Source organism: Ranitomeya imitator, chromosome 1 (assembly GCF_032444005.1).
Source record: "Ranitomeya imitator isolate aRanImi1 chromosome 1, aRanImi1.pri, whole genome shotgun sequence".
Classification (NCBI taxonomy): Eukaryota; Metazoa; Chordata; class Amphibia; order Anura; family Dendrobatidae; genus Ranitomeya; species Ranitomeya imitator.
Genome location: NC_091282.1, coordinates 1,057,173,819 through 1,057,189,846, shown reverse-complemented (window position 1 = coordinate 1,057,189,846; position 16,028 = coordinate 1,057,173,819). Strand labels below are relative to the sequence as shown.

The 16,028-nt window shown below is 43.6% G+C and overlaps 1 protein-coding gene across 2 annotated transcripts in view; it reads right to left on the bottom strand.

Moving 5' to 3' along the window:
* Positions 1 to 16,028, bottom strand: part of RXFP1 (relaxin family peptide receptor 1) — a 578,825-nt gene that overhangs the window by 365,500 nt on the left and 197,297 nt on the right. Inside the window, exon 2 of one of the 2 annotated variants that reach the window (XM_069744133.1) lies at positions 2,913 to 3,056. The exons of the other annotated variant lie outside the window; for it this stretch is intronic. Within the exon in view, the coding sequence (XP_069600234.1) occupies positions 2,913 to 3,056 (144 nt within the window). The remainder of the gene's footprint in view (positions 1 to 2,912; positions 3,057 to 16,028) is intronic. 2 annotated transcript variants of the gene reach the window in all.

The following is a 16,028-nucleotide window of genomic DNA, read 5'->3' as shown; positions in this document are numbered from 1 at the left end:
GTGTGTGACGAAGAGTGTGTATGTATGTAGCATGGGGTGAAACATGCAAATTGTGTGGCATGGACTGTATGTGTAACATACATTGTGGGCATAATGTAGTGGATGTGTGTATACCAAACATTGTATGAGAAGCATAGAATGTGTGTGTGACATTCATTGTGTTGTAGCATCGACATTTAAAAATAATTGCAGCACAGACAAGTCTTTGTAGATTTAAACATGTAGAAAATCTTCCAACGAATGAGCAAGATGCCGATTCATCAAGGGATTTGATTTGTGCTGCTTATACAAGAATAAAAAATGTGCATTCTCACCAGAACGTTGCCAAGTGTAAACCGGACATTTTTTGTCTCCATAATTCTTCATCAGCCAGTGTAAAGAGACCACTACTTGATCGGTGTTTAACTGTCTGAAATCAGTTTGTGTAAATTCTCTTCAAATGGTTGTCCCACAAACAAAGTACACTTTAATCATCAGATCTTGGAATACCAATTAGTTCCTCAATTAGATATGTTAAAACATTTTTTTCTTGTGCTGAGATAATCTTATAATCTGCCCCAGCTGTTATTAACTATTTCTGACTTATGTACTTTTCTGAATAAATGGCATGAACATTGTAAAAAGCAAAACAGTTGCACATTTTGGTGCAAAACAGGAGTGCGCCAAATTCAGACCTTTTTACATCATTATTCTATGATAACGTTTTTAGTAAGTACCTTCACATGTGGTTGCTTTCGAGAGCAGGAATAACCTTCTAAGGGCAATCTCTAAAGACAAGTTGGCCAATTTATTCTTCTGCGTACAGTCAAATTTACGTGAGTGTATCAATAATATAAAGTGAGCTATTTTGTCAGTTACTGTTCATATCTTGCTCTATTGTTATAGTTTTTGGGGAATGTATAGTTTTCTTATTTGGCTAATGTAGTGTATGCTTCCTTTGCGGATACACTTTATTTCAATGCTTCTCAAACTGTATAGTCGTAGCACCCATCTGTCTCTGGCTGAAGGTGCAAGTGTGCACCAACCTCTGACAGTGTGTGCAAGTCTTTCTGTGTTCCAATTTTAATTCTCTTATTCTATTGATGGTTGTGGTTTTCATATTATTATTTATAGTTAGAGCACCATTTATTCCATAGTGCTGTACATGGGAAGGGGGTTACCTACAAGATCGAAATATATAATACAGTGAACAAACTAACAATGGCAGACTGGTAGAAAGAAAGGCGAGGGCTTACAGTCTGCAGGATTAAAACCTGGATATTAAAACCTGTAAAGACTAAGTCAATTTTTGTCTTCAAGACCCAGTGAGAAGTCGGCGGTGAAAGCAATAATTTTGTTTTCTGTACATAGTGCATTTGATTTTCAATGTAATCTTCTCACCTACCGTAAATGTTCTCTCTGTGTCAAATCACTAACAAGCAAAGAGGTCACCAATTCTAATTTCTTTCTTGCAGATTATTATTGAGCACTGTATGAAAGCTACAGATTTTAGGAAAACTATATTTCTCCATTGTAACATAAAAAGCATTCCATCATTTCTTTTTGCTTCAAACATATTTTCTTTCAATAAACCAAATAACAGTTTGATTTTCTCCCTTTTTACCACTGCGACTGTCTGTTTGCAACCCAGGCACATTTTGTTTTGAAAGCTGAAACTGAGAAAAGCTGCCTATGAATGATAAGAGGAGGGATAGAATATTCTGCATTGATGTCATTATCATATCGTTTTACCTGGCACTTAAAAGCTACTAATGTCACCACATTTCATATCTTGCAGCTGTTTCTAAATCAGTAAACAGCAATTGATTTTTTTTCCAAACAGGACAGATCCTTTCATGGCTGATAGCTTGAGTTTTGTCTCGGTACTGAATTTGCACTTAAAAAATATTAATAATTTACTCCCCTTCTTTTCAGCCCTGGATATACCATTGTACTAGAATTTTGATGCATCTGTATTTATGGGGCCATGCAGAGAATTATAAAAAAAAGAACAAAACTTCTACAGGTAGCACTTAATTGATAACAGTGTCCATTTCTTAGTTTTGCAACGTGACACTAATAAAAGCATGAATAAGACTAATCAGTGACTTGTTGATAAAAATTGGCTTAAACTCTGAGAATGTTCAAAGCCTCAAAAAGCCTTTAACCTTGTTAAATTCTAAATGTTTAATGTATACATTCTCCCTTAGTAGAGAAAGTTTAAATCTGAAGGTGTACTAGAGAAATGGACAAAAATCTCTTAGTATATCATTAATTCTAATATAATTAATAATACATTAATATCATTAATTATATAAATTATATAACATTTTTCAAAGACAGATATGTAGAAGCTTGTAATGTCAAAATGTAAAAGTACAAATTTTCGGTAATTAAAAATGTAACTGATACCTCTTATTTTCTCAATACAGTTGAATAAAAGAACACTTCAGTAAAACTAGAAAAAATTATAATGTGTTCACTAAATATGCAAACCAAAACAAAGCACACCTTTCTATTTTTACTGGAGCTGGTAACTATGTAAAAGTCCAGTTTAGATATATTTTTGATTCATAGTGCAGAATCTAAAAGGTTGTGTTTGGCATTCCCTACATCTCTATGTCAAGTGTCTAGCATGTGAGACCCTGCAGTAGGCATAATTAATAGTATCAGTATTGCGTAAAGTTTTCTTCTCCAACTCCAACCTTATTTACAAAGACACTATATCATGGACCGCATGCAGCATAATTTGCCTATTCAGCTCTGACGCCAACATTGTTGTGGTTCTAGTAGCCATATTAGTAGCAATACAACAAGTCCCTCGGATTCAACAAGCTGCAAATAAGATGTGAGAGAAAGCAGAAGAACACCAGCAAGTAGACAAATATAACACATAAAAGAAAAATGCATGAAAATAAAAAACCATGACCTACCACAATTATCTTCATCTGCTTGGTTTCCACACTCATCCACTCCATTGCAATGCATAAATTGAGGAAGACACTTTGTGAGATTACCACAAGGGAAGAATCCAAGAGGACAAGTGTTTTCTGATTGTTCACTTTCCGAATAAACAACTAAGTAAATAAAAGACAAAAGTACTTATACTCATTTGTTTTCAAAAGGAGAATTAAAATATGAACAATATAATACAATAAACTATATATATAATCGTCTAATGGGCACTTCCGTCTGTTGTCTGTCTGTCTGTCTATCATGGAAATCACGCGTTGCAGCGACGGGCACAGTCCGGCCGTGAATTCGCCCCTTCTCTCTGTCGGTGCCCCCTCTAGTCAGCGCTCACACAGGGTTAACAGCTGCATTACACCGCGTTATGCCGCGGTGTAACGCAGTCCGTTAACGCGGCTATTAAGCCTGTGTGACCAACTTTTTACTATTGGTGGTGCCCATGCAGCATCAATAGTAAAAAGATCTAATGTTAAATATAATAAACAAAATAAAAAATCATCATATTCTCACCTTCCATCGCCTTTCCCGCTGCTCCTCACGACGCTCCGGTCCATGCATTGCGGTCTCGCAAGATGATGACGTAGCGGTCTCATGAGACCGCTACGTCATCATCTCGCGAGACTGCAATGCATTCTTGGGACCGGAGCGTCACGAGGAGCATCGGTAAACACCTCCGCTGGATCCGGGGGCCGACGGAAGGTGAGTATATAACTATTTTGTATTTTAATTCTTTTTTTAACAGGCATATGGTGCCCACATTGCTATATACTGCATGGGCTGTGTTAGATACTGCATGGGCTGTGTTATATACTACGTCTCTGTGCTATATGCTATGTGGCTGTGGTATATATAATGTGGCTGGGCAATATACTACATCGCTGTGCTCTATACTACGTGGTCTGTGTTATATACTGCATGGGCTGTGTTATATACTATGTGGCTGTGCTATATACTACGTGGCTGTGCTATATACTATGTGGCTGTGCAATATATTACGTGGCTGTGCAATATACTATGTGGCTGTGCAATATATTACGTGGCTGTGCAATATATTATGTGGCTGTGCCATATATTATGTGGCTGGGCAATATACTACATCGCTGTGCTCTATACTACGTGGCCTGTGTTATATACTGCATGGGCTATGTTATATACTACGTGGCTGTGCTATATACTACGTGGCTGTGCTATATACTATGTGGCTGTGCTATATACTATGTGGCTGTGCAATATATTACGTGGCTGTGCAATATATTATGTGGCTGGGCATTATACTACATGGGCTGTGTTATATACTGCATGGGCTGTGTTATATACTGCATGGGCTGTGTTACATACTATGTCTCTGTGCTATATACTACGTAGCTGTGTTATATACTACATGGATGTGGTATATATTATATGACTGGGCAATATACTACATCGCTGTGCTCTATACTGAGTGGCCTGTGTTATATACTGCATGGGCTGTGTTATATACTTCATCTCTGTGCTATATACTACTTGGCTGTGCTATATACTATGTGGCTGTGCAATATATTACGTGGCTGTGCAATATATTACGTGGCTGGGCAATATACTACATGGGCTGTGTTATATACTGCATGGGCTGTGTTATATACTGCATGGGCTGTGTTACATACTATGTCTCTGTGCTATATACTACGTAGCTGTGTTATATACTACATGGATGTGGTATATATTATGTGACTGGGCAATATACTACATCGCTGTGCTCTATACTAAGTGGCCTGTGCTATATACTGCATGGGCTGTGTTATATACTTCATCTCTGTGCTATATACTACTTGGCTGTGCTATATACTATGTGGCTGTGCAATATATTACGTGGCTGTGCAATATATTACGTGGCTGGGCAATATACTACGTGTCTGTGCTATATACTACGTGGCTGGGCAATATATTACGTGGGCTGTGCTATATACTACGTGGGCTGTGTTATATACTACATGGGCTGTGTTATATACTACGTGGGCTGTGTTATATACTACTTGGGCTGTGTTATATACTACATGGGCTGTATGCTACTTGGCTGTGCTATATTCCTCTGATGTATCTGTGCATCATGAATTGTGGTATGTATTAAAGAGGGGGGCCCACTGAGACTCTTTCGCCCGGGGCCCTCAAAAACCTGGAGCAGGCCCTGGCTTCACTGATTGTTCACGGCCAGGTGTGACCAATCAGCGATAGGCGCAGTCCGGCCGCGAATTGGCACGGAATTTGAACCACGCTTCGTTAATTGGTCGCGCCCGGCCGCCGAATCCTGTGTATAAATTGCATTAGTCTGAAAACTTCATAAATAAACTACATACATATTCTAGAATACCCGATGCTTTAAGGTACCTTCACACTCAGCAACTTTACAACGAGAACGACAACGATCCGTGACGTTGCAGCGTCCTGGATAGCGATCTCGTTGTGTTTGACATGCAGCAGTGATCTGGATCCCGCTGTGATATCGCTGGTTGGAGCTAGAAGTCCAGAACTTTATTTGGTCGTCAGGTCAGCGTGTATCGTCATGTTTGACATCAAAAGCAACGATGCCAGCAACGATTTACATGAAGCTAATGACCTGCGAGAACGATAAGTGAGTCGCCGTTACATCACAGGATCGCTCCTGCATCATTCTGGAGCTGCTGTGTTTGACGTCTCTACAACGACCTAAACAGCGACGCTGCAGCGATCGGCTTGTTGTCTATATCGCTGCAGCGTCGCTGAGTGTGACGGTACCTTTAGAATCGGGTCACCATCTAGTTACATATATTTGTATAATTATAAAAATCACAAGATCTATTGATATGTTAATGAAAAGCAAATGATATAATTAAAAGCATGCCAAGACTTGTAATTGCATGCATTTCTGTGCATGGCACTCCTGCTTAAAACTGTAATGATACCTAAGGTGTCACTGGCGCTGCCCAGGGAGCACTATCAGGGGGCACGTGAATGAGTGCACAGAGTGAAGGCAGAAGGCACACAGTGCAAAAGGACCTTAGATTAGTGTAGTGAGCACAGGACCTAGCATTGAGTGATCACGTGACCAGGGGGTGGAGCCATCACAGTGAGTGTAGGGAAGGACATTGAGCATGCAGAGCACAGGGCAAAGACAGTAAATGTGGTTAAAGGGACACTGTCACCTGAATTTGGAGGGAACAATCATCAGCCATGGAGGCGGGGTTTTTGGTTTTTTGATTCACCTTTTCCTTATCCGCTGGCTGCATGCTGGCTGCAATATTGGATTGAAGTTCATTCTCTGTCCTCCGTAGTGCATGCCTGCACAAGGCAATCTTGCCTTGCACAGGCGTGTACTATGGAGGACAGAGAATGAACTTCAATCCAATATTGCATCCAGCATGCAGCCAGCGGGTAAGGAAAGGGTGAATAAAAAACCCAAAAACCCCGCCTCCATGGCTGAAGATTGTTCCCTCCAAATTCAGGTGACAGTGTCCCTTTAAGGAGAGCCGAGAGTCAGAAGCCAGACAAACATGTGTAAGGGAGTGTGCAGGCCGTTGGTTTGATCCCTGCATTCCTGTGCATGCCTACCTAATGAAACTGAGTACGTTTTGTGTTTGCTGTGTGCCCTGTATAGTTTATGATAGCTGACACTGTTTAATATGATAATGGATGACACTGTTCTGATATCTGTGTGTTAGGGACAGGAATAGGGGCAGTCAGTGGCAGTGGTAGGTCAGCATTAGTAAGGGTTATGGCAGTGTAGCTGTGGGTTAGCATTAAGGGGGGCACTGTAGAGTAGGAGATTAGATTGTGTTGAGAACTGGTGTCAGTCAGAGTAGTGACAGTTGAGAAAGGGGGCGGAGCCAGTGTAGCGGCAGGGAGAGCGCCTTTCTGAGGTAATTTTCAGGTAGTGGGAGGAGCTAAAGCTGTGTGAGGAGAATTGTTCTAGAAGGAGTTGTGACAGAAAGCTGAACAGAGCAACAGTGTAGAGTTAAGAGAGCGAGGCAGCCTGGAAGAATCAGTGGCTAGTCTGTGGGTTACCTCCCGTGACATCCGGGACTTACGGTCCGAACAAGATTTGCAGAGGTAACCTGAATTTTCCCCCAAAGATGGGGAAAGCGGACGGGGAGCACTCAGTATCAGCTAGCTGGATGGTTCAGGAAGCTGCGGGCCTGGGAGCCATGGTGCAGGAAGAAAAGCTAAGGGAGCAGACCAGGGAAAACACAGGAGATGGATTACTCATGTATTGGGAAAATGGATGGACTGTAACTGTTATGAAGATGCATGAGTTAAGTAAACTTTTTTTGAAAATGAATCGGGACTTTGATAATATTTGTGTGTCTGCGACGGATTGGAGCCCTCTATGCTGTGAAGGATTCTGACTCACAGGTGGGTGAACTACTTGACACACACTGCACACCACAAAATGGACATGATATTTCTGTAGCGGAGCGTCGGGGTGTGATGAGGAAGCAGAAGCAATCCCTCGGTACGGCTACTACCCTGGCCCCCGTTACACATGCAGTACCTAGGGAGAAATAAAAAAGTAAATGGGGACAAGCCAAGGGGTCAGATAACCAGTAGAGACAGAGCAGTACAAAAGCAGGATGCAAAAGCAGAAGTCAGAGGAAAAATCGAATCATACACAGTAAGGCACACAAGCACAAAGGCACACGTTTAAGGATGAGTCACCTGAGTCAGCAACCACTAACTGAGTATACGGAAGTATCACAAACACTAAATGCAGGTACTGCCAACATTAAGTAGCCGTCCCAAAACCAAAGAGAGGTGGACTGAATTAACCCTGACCTTACCAGGATGGAGGCAAAACCATCCTGTCCAGAGTCATGACAAAAACTGAATAAATTGAAATATTTTCAAAATATTATTTCCATTTTTTCATAATTTGCATATTGTTAACATATCTATTGATTCTCTGTTTTCCATAATGTCACGACATTTTCTTCTTGGTGTTGTAATTCCAATGATAAAGAATGTGTGTGTGTATACAGTATATATACATCTAATATATAAAGCTGAATGTGTGTGTGTGTGTATGTATGTCCGGGATTGGCATCTGCACCGTCGCAGATACAGCCACAAAATTTTGCACACTCACACGTCTGGACCCCGAGAGCGTCATAGGCTATGTTGTGAGGCGAAATTTTAACCCCGCGCGTTCCAATTCACCAAACAATTTTGCCCCTATCTACATAATGGGGAAAAAGTGAATGGAAAAGTGTTGGAGGCGTCACAGCTACAGCCACAAAATTTTGCACAGTCACACGTCTGGACCCCGAGAACGTCATAGGCTATGTTGTGAGGCGAAATTTTAACCCTGCGCTTTCCAATTCACCAAACAATTTTGCCCCTATCTACATAATGGGGAATAAAGTGAAAGGAAAAGTGTTGGAGGCGTCGCAGCTACAGCCACAAAATTTTGCACAGTCACACGTCTGGACCCCGAGAGCGTCATAGGCTATGTTGTGAGGCGAAATTTTAACCCTGCGCTTTCCAATTCACCAAACAATTTTGCCCCTATCTACATAATGGGGAAAAGTGAAAGGAAAAGTGTTGGAGGCAAATTGACAGCTGCCAGATGTGAACAAGGGGGACTTAAAGAGTGAGAGCGATGGCGCCAAAGAGTATATACCGTACAGTTGCTAAGGTGGGGTCCCGACATGGGATACTCACCACACACGGGGATATGAACACACACACAAAATGCGCCACACACTACCACGTGCTTGAACACATATTACCCTCAGTACACATTTTACCACACATACACCAACCTCGCCACATAAAAGTCAAAACACAAAAGTCGGCGCTCAAAACTCGCCACGCGCAAAACTCGCCACATGCAAAAACTAGGCTCACGCAAAACTCACCACAAGTGCAAAACTCACCTCATGGAAAACTCGCCACATGCAAAACTTGCACACGCGGAAAAATTGCCACATGCACAAAACTTGCAACACATGCAAAAGTTGCTTCACACAAAACTTGCACATACTCAAAAGGCACCACACATAAAACTCGCCACGCGCAAAACTCGCCATGCGCAAAACTTGCTACACACAACTTGCTACACTTACCTGTCACATGCAACTCGACACACAAAAAGTTGCTACACGCATGTCGCCACACAAAACTCATCTCACAAAAGTCGCTACATGCATGTCGCCACACGCAACTCAACACACAACTTGACAAATGAAACTAGCCCTAAAACACACAAGAGTATGGTATTATCCTTCAAAAATAAAAATCTGATTAATAAGCAGACAAACTACAAGAGCAACAAATGTACCATATAGGAAATACGGCAGCTGTCAGTCACATGACCTGTCTATTATGTGTATGTGTGAGCTAATACTGTATACACTGCCAGGGGGGGGGCTTCCTGTTGGCTGGGGATTTATCATGCTGCCAATTTAGCTTACAAATACTGAGGTAAAAATACTGAGCAAATAACGTGTGAACGAGGTCTAATACAGGAGGAGATGACATACAGGTATGTACTATATACAGGGGAGATGACACACAGATATATACTATATACAGGAGAGATGACACACAGGTATATACTATATAGAGGAGGAGATGACATACAGGTACATACTATATACAGGAGGAGATGACACACAGGTATATACTATATACAGGAGCAGATGACCTACAGGTATATAGTATATACAGGAGATGACATACAGGTATATGCTATATATAGAAGATGACATACAGGTGTATACTATAGACAGGGGAGATGACACACAGGTATATACTATATACAGGAGATGACATACAGGTATATACTATATACAGGAGATGACATACAGGTGTATACTATATATAAGTGAGATGACAAACATGTATATACTGAGGTGAAAATGAGAGGTGTGAGGTGAAAATGAAAAGGTGTCCTTTATCCAAGAGACCCACTTTGACTCTACAGGCTCATTTAAGTTTGCCGGCCACTTATTTCCCCAACAATACCTAGCAAGCACGAATTCTAAAAAAGGGGGGGTTGCAATCCTGATTGCAAAAAACTGCCCCATACAAGTCACTGGAAATCACTCTGACCCTAAGGGACATTACGTGATCCTAGAGGCACAGGTGGGGGGCTCTCCTCATATTCTCGCTAACATTTATGCCCCGAATGAGGGACAGATTCGCTTTTTGAGGGGGGTATTCTCACTAGTGGGGGGGCTTCCCCGCGCGGCAACGATAGTGGGTGGGGATTTCAATCTTCCATTCTCTGAAACATTTGACAGGCTCTCTCTCGGGGGGTTGCCGCCCTCTGACTCTGTAAAGAAGCTGTATTTGGGCTTCCGGAGGATTATAAGATCTGAGGCTCTCTTTGACGCATGGAGGGTGGCACACCCTGGAGAGAGGGCCTTCACCTTCTTTTCGCACCCACACCGGACCCATACCAGGATCGATTACTTCTTTGTAAACTCTGCTATTCTTAAGAGGCTGGGGTGGGGGGGGGTGGAACTGGGCTCCATTACTTGGTCAGATCATGCTCCTGTGATCATGGAACTTGAGGGAACCCACTCACGACCTAGATTTGGCCACTGGCGCTTAAATGAATCTCTACTCAAGGACCCGGAAGTTAGGGCCTCACTGCATAAGCAACTGGAGGAATTCTTCCAGCTCAATACGGGCTCGGTCTCCTCCCTGGGAGTTCTGTGGGAAGCACATAAGGCGGTGATGAGGGGCCATTGTATTAGGAAGGGCGCCAGGGCCAAGAGATCCGCAGGGGTCCAGAGGGCACATTTGACTTCTCAATTAAAACTTCATGAGAGGAAACTCGCTGAATCTCCCTCTCTGGCCGCTTTGAAAGAGGTGGTCAGACTAAGGGAAAAATTAAAAGATCTGGCGGTGGCGGGGGCGGAGAAGCTGCTAACTTTCTCTAGACAGAAGTTCTATGAAAGGGGCAATAAGGCACATACCCTCCTGGCACGCCAGCTGAAGGAACGCTCCGCGGCTTCATGTCCTCAGGCCTTACGGGATGCTGCAGGGGTGACGCACTATCACCCTGATGCCATAATTTCTACAAAAAACTGTACAATCTTGGTCCCCCATCGGCTGATGGTTCCCAGGGTTCAGGGGCTATTGGAGACTATCTTGCTACCTTAGCTCTCCCCTCACTACCTAGTGAGGCGATTGAATCTTTAAATAGCGCAGTATCCCCCGAAGAGGTAGAGGAGGTTTTGGAGTCCCTACCCATGGGAAAATCACCTGGCCCTGATGGTCTGACGTATTTTTACTATAAGACATTCGCCAAAACACTTCTTCCTCACATGACCTCGGTATTTAACTCCTTCTTGCAAGGCGACCCAATCCCATCCACAATGCTACATTCCCACCTCATCCTCCTTCCAAAGCCGCCTAGGGACCCCTTGGACTGTGCAAACTATAGGCCAATAGCCCTTTTGAATTCGGATTTGAAGGTGTTCACCAAGCTGCTGGCCTCCAGACTTAATAAATGGCTACCCTCGATTATTCATAAAGACCAAGTGGGCTTTATTCCATGCCGTCAAGGGGGTGATAACACTAGGAGGGTTGTCGACTTGGTGGACATCTCGAACCGAAAGAAATTGCAAACACTAGTACTGAGCCTCGACGCCGAGAAGGCTTTCGATCACCTCTCCTGGCCATTCCTTTTTAGTACGATGCGGGTCTTTGGCATTTCTGGGGGATTTTTGTCCGCGCTGAGATCCCTATATAACCACCCTACAGCGGCCATAAAACTTCCTCTCTGTACATCTAAACCATTCACTATATCGAATGGCACCAGGCAGGGGTGCCCTTTGTCGCCTCTTCTGTTTGCCCTTTGCATAGAGCCCCTGGCAGTGTCCATACGACGGGACCCCAATATCTCTGGGGTGATGGTTGGGAGTAAATCTTTTAAGATCGCACTATTTGCGGATGATGTTCTATTGATGCTTACTAATCTCCACGTGTCCCTTCCGAACCTCATGAGGGCTTTGAGGAGATACGGGGACCTATCTGGATATAAAATCAATTCCAGCAAAATGGAGGCTATGCCGCTGAACATCCCCCCTGAGGTATGGGACCATCTACGCCTGAATTTTAAATTCAGGTGGAAACAGGATGCTGTGAAATATTTGGGGGTGAATATTACGTCCTCATACGAGACCCTCTACAAACTAAATTTCCCCTCCCTCTTTAAAGAATCAAAAGCCCGCCTAACTAAATGGCAATCACTTCCTCTCTCGTGGATGGGTCGAATAGCAGCGGTAAAAATGAGTCTTTTACCCAGATTGATCTACGCCTTTGAGACCCTCTCAGTTGGAGTTCCGGTCTCGGAACTGAAGTCCCTTCAGGCGGCTATTATTAGGATCATATGGCAACAAAAGCGCAATAGAGTGGCTAAGGAGGTTCTCACAGCTCATAAGACCAGGGGAGGGCTTTCTGTGCCAAATATTCTTAAATACTACTGGGCTACACACCTGAGGAGAATCCCCTGCTGGACGTCCCTATGGGCCTACAGCAGGTGGAATGAAATAGAGAAATTATGGCTTCCCCCAATACACCCTAACTCTCTTTTATGGTCGCCAGCACAATGTAAGTCCTTTCCACCCCTTCTAGGCCCCATGCAGTCCACTCGTGACATTTGGAACACCTGCACACGGAGATTCGCCCTCATGTCACCTTGCTCCCCCCTGGTGTCCTTCATCTATCATCCACAGCTCCCAAGCAGTTTAGAATCTCCTATGGTTCACCCATGGCTTAAAGCAGGCCTATTTAGATTTGCGGACATTATAGACGGGGAGACCATGGAGATTCACTCCTTTGATTATCTTAAGCAACATTTCTCGATTTCCAACAGGGAATTCTTTCAATACCTACAAATTAGAGATTTTGCTAACTCCCTATATGGTAAAGCGGGAGCTTCTATCCCCACGGATTTCGAGAAAATTTGCAGGAGAGGTGTGAACACCAGGGGTCTGATTTCAGAAATTTACAACATTTTATCGGATCCACAGGATGGGTCTGGTGAATCTTTTCTATACATGCGCAAGTGGGAGGCCGCCTTGGAGCGGCGTATTTCTCCCCGAGAGTGGTCTGTCATTTGGAGGAATGCCGCAAAATCATCAGTGTGTACTCTCTATAGAGAAAATATCTATAAGATACTAATGCACTGGTGTCACACTTCAGAGTTTCTGCATGGACTGAATCCCTCTATCCCTCCCTCCTGTTGGAGATGTGGGGGAAGCACTGGGTCTCTTGTCCACATATTTTGGTCATGCCCAAAAATTGTGCCCTTTTGGGGTCAGGTTAAGTCCCTCATAGATAAGGTATTGCATGCAGACATAGAACTAAACCCGCTAGTGCTTCTCCTGGGTCACGGGGCGCCGGGTATGGGCAAACTTTCCAATAGATTATTGCAACATATCCTTACGGCGGCCAGATGCCTGATTGCGCGTCTTTGGAGACAACCGAGTCCCCCTTCGCTTCAGATCCTCCTTGGACGGATCATGGATGTCAGAAGGATGGAACACCTTACAGCCTTACTAAATGACTCGGTGGTGCGCTTCCAGGCTATATGGTCCCCGTGGGATTATTATGCAGCGGGATCCGACCTGTAGTGCGACTGAGTTCGGATTTGATTAATCGATTTAACTGAGGTTTTTCCCTTTTTTTTTTCCCCCTCTCTCTTTCCTCCCTTCCCTCTACCCCTTATTGTCTTGTCTTTGTCATTTACGTCTTTGTAGAATTAAGGTCATTGATGGCCTTATATCGTGTATATTGTTTATATCGTTTACTGTTCATGCATTCTATACAGAAACTAAATGCTTGTAAGACCCTGTTTTGTTCTAAAATGTTTAATAAAATAAAAATTTTATGGTTAAAAAAAAAATGAAAAGGTGTGAGTGCAAAATGAGAGGAGTGAAGGAAAATAGTGGAGTGATCAGAAAATGACAGATGTGAGGTCGAAATGACAAGTGTTTGGGGGGAATGAGAGGAGTGAGGGAGAAAATGAGAGGTGTGAGGGAGAAAATGAGAGATGTGAGGGGGAAAAAGTGAGGTGCTATAACTAACCACAGATATTTACTATGCCCAGGCAACGCCGGGCTCTTCAGCTAGTATTTATATATATACACACACACACACGCATAAACATACACTGCTCAAAAAATAAAGGGAGCACTGAAACAACATAATATAACTCCAAGTAAATCAAACTTCTGTGAAATCAAACTGTCCACTTAGGAAGCAACACTGTTTGAGAATCAACTTCACATGCTGTTGTGCAAATGGAATAGACAACAGATGGAAATTTTTGGCAATAATCAAGCCACACTCAATAAAGGAGTGTTTCTGCAGGTGGGGACCACATACCACATCTCAGTACCAATGCTTTCTAGCTGATGTTTTGGTCATTTTTAAAATTTGGTTGTGCTTTCACACTCATGGTAGCATGAGACGGATTCTACAACCCACACACGTGGCTCAGGTAGTGTAGCTTATCCAGGATGGCACATCAATGCGAGCTGTGGCAAGACGATTTGTTGCGTCTGTCAGCATACAGTCCAGAGGCTGGAGGGGCTACCAGGAGACAGGCCAGTACATCAGGAGACGTGGAAATGGGCCGTAGGAGGGCAACAACCCAGCAGAAAGACCGCTACCTCATCCTTTGTGCAAGGAGGAACAGGAGGAGCACTGCCAGAGCCCTTCAAAATGACCTCCAGCAGGCCACAGATGTGCATCTGTCTGCACAAATAGTTAGAAACTGACTCCATGAGGATGGTCTGAGTGTCCGTCATCAACTGATGGGGGTTGTGCTGACAGCCCAACACCGTGCAGGATGATTGGCATTTGCCAGGGAACACCAGGATTGGCAAATTCGCAACTGGCGCCCTGTGCTCTTCACAGATGAAAGCAGGTTCACACTGAGCTCATGTGACAGACGTGACAGAGTCTGGAGACTCCGTGGAGGGCGATCTGCTGCCTGTAACATCTTTCAGCATGACCGGTTTGGTAGCGAGTCAATAATGGTGTGGGGTGGCATTAGGTACCGAAATGAGATCCTCAGACCCCTTGTGAAAGCATATGCTGGTGCGGTTGGCCATGGGTTCCTCCTAATGCAGGAAAATGCCAGACCTCATGTGGCTGGAGTGTATTAGCAGTTCCTGTAAGATGAAGGCATTGAAGCTATGGACTGGCCTGCCCATTCCCCAGACCTGAATCCGATTGAACACAGCTGGGACACCATGTCTCGCACCATCCACCAACGTCATGTTGCACCACAGGCTGTCCAGGAGTTGGTGGATGCTTTAGTCCAGGTCTGGGAGGAGATCCCTCAGGAGACCATCCACCGCCTAATCAGAAGCATGCCCAGGCGTTGTAGGGAGGTCATACAGGCACATGGAGGCAACACACACAACTGGACATCTTTTCCTTGTCTTGAGGCATTTCCGCTGAAGTTTTATCAGCCTGTTATTTGATTTTCCACTTTGATTTTGAGTATCATTCCAAATCCAGACCTCCATGGGATATTAATTTTGATCTACATTAATCATTTTTATGTTTTATTGTTCTCAACACATTCCACTATGTAATGAATAAAGATTTGCAACTGACATATTTCATTCAGTGATATCTAGGATGTGGGATTTTAGTGTTCCCTTTATTTTTTTGAGCAGTGTATAATATATATATATATATATATATATATATATATATATATATATATTGTTACACCTGGTTCTGGCGCTGCCCCCAGTTCTGGTCCCTCAGCTACTCCTGCTCCCGAGGCAGCCTCTGCGGCTCTGCGAGGTCCCTGCCTGGATCCTTGCTCTCGGTCTGTTCCTCTGTGTCCTCCTGCTGCTTGTCCCTCCCCCACTTCCTGGCACTCTGCCAGCAGACCTCCAGGGAGAATGCTTAGGACGCACGCGTGCGTACCTCCGGTCTCTTAAAGGGACAGCGCACTTTTAAATAAATCTTAATTAGCCAATGGCAGTTTACGGATTACTACTTCTCGCCCATCCATCTTAGGGAGGGTGCCGGAGCAATGAGTATCTATTGCTATTTCCGGTTCTGTTCCTGTTCTGACTGTGCTGTAATAG